The 6,215-nt window shown below is 46.5% G+C and overlaps 1 protein-coding gene across 3 annotated transcripts in view; it reads left to right on the top strand.

Annotated features, from left to right (window-relative positions):
- Positions 1-773: 773 nt before the first annotated feature.
- The window catches only part of COP1 (COP1 E3 ubiquitin ligase), a 228,051-nt gene continuing 222,609 nt past the window's right edge, over positions 774-6,215 (top strand). For all 3 annotated transcript variants that reach the window (XM_081225451.1, XM_081225452.1, XM_081225450.1), the window contains exon 1: positions 774-1,277. In XM_081225451.1, the coding sequence (XP_081081577.1) occupies positions 859-1,277 (419 nt within the window). In that variant the 5' untranslated portion in view covers positions 774-858. The remainder of the gene's footprint in view (positions 1,278-6,215) is intronic.

Below are 6,215 nucleotides of genomic sequence, written 5' to 3'. Positions count from 1 at the left end.
AGAGTCCTTGACTCTCAGTCCAGTGCTCTTTTCAACTGCTCAGAGCTTCTAGATTCTTTCCGTGTGCCCCAGTCTTCAGGGCCTTCAATCCCAGATTCGGAAGTACCTGTCGTGCCCTTGCCACTGGGTCATACTGCCTGCCTCCCAAGCGACAGCTACCGCTCCCGGTTAACGTTCAGGAATGCGGCTCGCCCTCACGCATGCGTGGTGCAACTGCCCCGCGCCGGCGCCGCTCTTCTTGGCCTGGAGCGGGGACCTTGGGTAACCCGCAAGGGTCGGCGCCCAGGGCGCGCGTGCGCAGTCGCTTTTGGAGCGCTTTCCCCCCTCCCCTTTCCCCAAACCCTTTCGCCACCCCTACCATCCTTTCCTCTCTCCGCAGCTGTTTCACCCACTGACACGGCCCTACTCTCAGGCAAGTCACGAAGGAAACCAGCTCTCGACGAGGGCGGCGGTCGCTACTAGGCCGCCGCCGCTGCCTAGGGCACGTTTTGCTTGTCTGAGCGCCGCCCGCGCCGTGTCTAAAGTTGTATCCCCCGCCACTCCCGCCCCTTCCGCCGCTCGCGTGCGCGCACGGCCGGCCCACAGAGCGCCCGGGTTGGCTGCGGCGGCGATCGCGGCGGCGGTGGCCTAGAGAGCGGTAGTGGTTCCTGCTCTTGTTTTAATAGTTCTCTCCGCCCCCTCCCGTCGGACGCTGTTGTGTGGTTGCCGTACAAAAATCAACTTTATTGTTCCTCAGCCCCACCTCCCGGCGCGGCGCGCCTACTCAGGATGTACTGAGGCAGAGGGGAGGGAGGCGGCGGCGGGTCGCAGTCGCTGTCCCTCTCCTCCGAGCGCCCGGCCGGAGGGGAGGGAGTCACGATGTCTGGGAGCCGCCAGGCCGGGTCGGGCTCAGCCGGGACCAGCCCTGGCTCCTCTGCGGCCTCCTCGGTGACTTCCGCCTCCTCGTCCTTATCCTCTTCCCCGTCGCCCCCTTCCGTAGCGGCTTCGGCCGCGGCGCCGGGGTCCGGCGGGGCGGCCCAGGCCGCGGGCTCGGGCGGCCTCGGGGCCCCGGTGCGGCCTGTGCTGGTGGCGGCCGCAGTGTCCGGCAGCGGCGGCGGGAGCGGCGGCGGGGCGGTGTCCGCGGGCCTGTCCCGGCTCAGCTGCGCAGCCAGGCCCAGCGCCGGCGTAGGAGGGAGCAGCTCCAGCCTAGGGAGCGGCAGCAGGAAGCGACCTCTGCTTGCCCCCCTGTGCAACGGGCTCATCAACTCCTACGAGGACAAAAGCAACGACTTCGTCTGGTGGGTTGGCCGAACAGCCTCCTCGCCCTCTCTGCGTTAGGAGTTTCTGCTCTTGGGGCTGCTGGGGTCCGGGGTGAGGGCGGTCTGTTGGGCGCTGTGGCGGTGTCTGCAGAGGCATTCGAGCGTTTGCAGCGGTTGGTGGGCTGAGGTGGGGGAATGTTGGAGTCCTGAGGCAGGGTGGGAGTACTAAAGAGGTCAGTGCTGGTGGGGAGAAGTGAAGGGAGGTTAGGGAATAATAAATAGGGGGGGGAGATGAAAGGCCAAATAAATGGCTGTGCATAAAAGGGGAGAGCTGGGCACGGAGGTTGGGCCTTGAATTTTTTGCCTCGCTGGTGAATTAGGTACCCTGTCAGTCCGGATTTCTCGTTGAGGTGAATTAAACTTGTAAAGGGAGAGGATTAAGCTTCCCGGGATGTTGAGGGAGGGAGTTGTGGGTCAGAATTTGCTTATTGAAGCATGGTAGATGATGCTCTAAACATGGGTATGGCTGTTGTAAGAAGTGGTGTTTGATGTAAATATCCATCGTGTGTACGTGTAAATTACCTCCTCTCGCTGCAAAGGCTGGGTCACTTTTAAATCTGTTGAGGCTCCTGTAGTCAAGAAAGTCTGTTCACAACAACTTCCACCTCTCAACTGAATGTCTTGAAAGAGGGGACCACGTTTATTAAGTATCATCCATGTGTCAGATGTGACTGCAATACACTTGTATTAACACAGCGTGAACTGGAACTTAGGATTTGAGAAAAGCTAGGAATTAGACGTGTTGTCATCGTAGTTAGCATCTTGAATGCTACGCAGTAGTCCTCAGTTACGACATTTGGCGTAGAGGGATTGATTAGACATATTAAGTGAAAGATGGAGTTGATTGTCTTGCTTGAGAGTGTTTCGATTTTCGTTGGGTTTTGTGTTCAAAATCCAATTCACATGGTAAGATTGCAAGAAAGGATTTGCTTTTAGCTGAGTGAGAACTGGTAGGATTTTGTGCTTTTCCTTTGGAGGAAATTGTTGATAGAATAGAATACTAGTGATGTAGGAAGTTGGCTTGCACTGTCACTATAGGGGAAGTTGATTCACTTCAGGGTTGAAGATGATCCGAGTTGTTGTCATTAAATATGATAAGACTAGAAGTCGGGACTGTAGGAAAGTTATTGATTAGACTTATAGTTTCTAGTTCTTGCAGTAAAAATATCTTTATTCATACTTTTGCTTTTGTCATAAATTATTCTGGATTCAGAATTGATTCATTTTTCACTGAAACTGGGCTATAATTGTAATTGTTATTTATAAATAATTTGAGCAGCTTATCGTTGGGTGTAAGATGTGTTTGTGTTCATAGCCAGTAGAGAATCCCATAAGATAAAGTAGAAGCTAATGAAACAAAGTGAGGGTTTGCACAGTTTGTCTTTTTAGCCACCATTTGCATTTCACTTTTTAGTAGGTTAAAAGAAAACAAACATGCCAGCATCCATATAGGTACACTGAGATAGTGTAAAAGGTGAGAAAGAAGGAAGTTAATCATTCATTCAACAGATAATTCTTTGGCACTCACTGTCTGCCAGGCACTGTATGCACTTTATTATACTTACTGTAAGCTAGGAAATTGGAGAGGGATGGGAGAGTATAGGCAGCTGGCACTAATTTTTATTTTTTAGGGGTAGGATTATTAAAATTTTTACTAGTCTGTCAACTAATTTAAAAAAATTAAAATCCGGTCTCTTGAGTCTTAACCATGTTGTTTAGATTTTTCTACTTCCTTTTTTTTTTTTTGCTTTTTTGCGGTACGGCGGCCTCTCACTGTTGTGGCCTCTCCCGTTGCGGGGCACAGGCTCCGGACGCGCAGGCTCAGCGGCCCTGGCTCACGGGCCCAGCCGCTCCGCGGCATGTGGGATCTTCCTGGACCGGGGCACGAACCTGCGTCCCCTCCATCGGCAGGTGGACTCTCAACCACTGTGCCACCAGGGAAGCCCTTTCTGCTTTCTTCTATATTCCAAGTGGAAGTGTCCAGTGAGAGTCATGAGTTAAAAATTCCGAATATTTCACTTTCTAAGAATCTCATAGTCCTCTGTTGCTTTTTCTGGTGAGGTTGAATATTCAGAAGAGTTCATTAATGGGAATCAGTTTTCCTGATTCTCCAGCTAGATTTGATTTGGCCAAGCATTTGGGGTAGGAAGGTGAGGATTAGGCAAGGCCCAACGAATCCTTTTCATTTCTAATTGGCTCTGGGTGGTTGGTCTTGTCTGCTTCAAGGTCAAACTGAATCAATCCAAATTATTCTAAGCTTTTACATCTAAATGAGGCTTAAGTTTGAATAATGATAACAATTCCTTATTCATCACATTTTAAAGATATGTTTATACTTCATGTTTCATTTTATCCTAGAGCAATTCTGTGAAGTTATATAGAACTTCCAACTTTATATAATACTAATATAATTGTATTCTCATTGAGGTACAGAGAAGTTAAATAACTGGGTTTCAGATTGGATAGCTCAAGGACAAAATTAAAACTCATATCTCCCAATTCTCAATTTAGTGCTTTCTTTGTATGGAATTAAAAAATTTCATATCTATAAGTTGAAGTACATGTATTTAGCCTCGTGGTTCTTAAATGTGGTAGACTGAAGGGAAACAGCTGGTTCATAATCACAGGAGATAAATGTCTTTATCCTTAACTACTCCCTCCCCTTGCCTGTCTGCCTGCCCATATCCCAACAGGACAAAACTGAATTGGAGTCTGGAGTGGGCAGTGTAGTTTTCAGAAGCTCCCTTGGTAATAATGACATGTCCTCTTCCCCTCCTTGAGAATGGTTCATTTAAGGTCAAATGCCTAATTAGCAATAACACATATTGGCCTCTCCTGACTCATATTTGAAAGTAAGTTTATATTTAATTGCAGAATTGATGAACATTTTAGGGATTTATAGTTTTTACTTTAATATTTCTTTCAAACAAAGGATGGAAAGTATCGTCAAGTTGCAGATAATTCTAACAGTGTTTTATAGATGGAGAATCTGTAGTACAGTAGAGAGTAGTATATAGCTTGAAGTTGCATAAATCTCTGACATTCAAAGGAAGTCTTTGTTACTTTGATTTTTCAAATTTTTCTTACATGATTCGTTTAAATTACGAGTATAGCCTGTGTTTGGGAGACAATTTCTTTTCTTTTTTTTTTTTTTTTGTGGTGCATGGGCCTCTCACTGTCGCGGCCTCTCCCATTGCGGAGCACAGGCTCCGGACGCGTGGGCTCAGCGGCCATGGGTCACGGGCCGAGCCGCTCCGCGGCAAGTGGGATCCTCCCGGACCGGGGCACGAACCCGTGTCCCCTGCATCAGCAGGCGGACTCCCAACCACTGCGCCACCAGGGAAGCCCCTTTTTCTTTTATGTTATCACATTACTACTGCCTCTGCATTAGCTTTTCCAGCCCCCTGAAATAACCCTTTCTACCTCTTCAAGTCCCAGATACTCTCTGAGTTGTAGCAGAATTAAGTATTTTTAGGTAGATAGTAAGCCCCTTTTGGGAAGGATACCTCTGCCTGATAAAATGTAGGCAGGGCCTCCCTGGTGGCGCAGTGGTTGAGAGTCCGCCTGCCGATGCAGGGGATACGGGTTCGTGCCCCGGTCTGGGAGGATCCCATATGCCGCGGAGCGGCTGGGCCCGTGAGCCATGGCCGCTGGGCCTGCGCATCCGGAGCCTGTGCTCCGCAACGGGAGAGGCCACAAGAGTGAGAGGCCCGCATACCGCAAAAAGAAAAAAAAAAAAAAATGTAGGCAGAATCTACATGAAGTCCATCTACCATTTAATAAATTCTCATGTCAACTATTAAAAATGGACTTATCCTGAAGCAGCTCACGATTTAACGTGAAGAAAGACTTTTAATCACATAATTATAGTATCACATCCTGGCATTATTGCTTCTCTTAGTACCATGGCAGATGTTAAATACTCTTCTGAATTCAGATGTTGTCTCACGGTCCTCAACATAGCACTGCAGGCAGCCACTACCTATTAATTACATTTAGCCCTAAAGATGAAATCTGTTGACCATTCTTGCTACTATAACTGTTTTCCAAACTATTAAAAAGTGAAATAAAATAGCAGGTATCATAGAACCTGTCATTATAAAGATAGTTTGATGAAACTTTTGGTTACGTATTTATGTACAATGTATAAGTACTTACTGGGTATGAAAAGATAGTTTGATGAAACTTTTGGTTACATATTTGTGTACAATGTATAAGTACTTACTGGGTATGAGGCCTCAGTTTAGTTTAAGGATGGGCTTTTGGCCCAAAGCTCAGTTCGTATAGTTAATAATGGTGGTACCAGTATTTATATCCAGACGTTTTGGCTCAAAGCTCAAGTTCTTAACCACTATATTCCTTTGCCCTTCAGAGGCTGGAGATTTTGTTTAAAATCAGCTTTATTAAGATATAATTTGCATACCATAGCAGTCACCAGTTTTAAGTGTATAGTTCAATGAATTTGACAAATGAATACATCTATGTTACCACTCTAATCAAGATACAGAACATTTCCATCACACTAGAAAGTTCAGTGTGCTACACCTTTGCACTCTGTCTTGGAACCTCATCTCTGACACCTGGCAACTGGTCATCTGTTTTCTATCAATATAGTTTTCCCTTTTCTAGGATTTTATATTAATGGAGTCATTCAGTATGTAGACTTTTGTGCCTGACTTCTTTTATTTGGAGTAATGTTTTTGAGATTCAATAATGTTGAATGTCTCACTAATTTTCTTTTAATTGCTGAGTAGTATTCCATTACATGGATATAACGTGATTTCTTTATATACTCATCAGTTAAAAGATATTTGAGTTTCTTTGTTTCTAAAGTTTTCAGTGATGGTAAAGAAAGCTGTTGTAAACATTCACATTCAGGTTTCTGTGTGGACCTGTCTTCACATCTCTTGGGTAAAT

Source organism: Mesoplodon bidens, assembly GCF_964165515.1.
Source record: "Mesoplodon bidens genome assembly, chromosome: 2".
Taxonomy (NCBI): Eukaryota; Metazoa; Chordata; class Mammalia; order Artiodactyla; family Ziphiidae; genus Mesoplodon; species Mesoplodon bidens.
The sequence above is the reverse complement of the archived record's forward strand: the minus strand, read 5'-3'. Positions and strand labels throughout refer to the sequence as shown.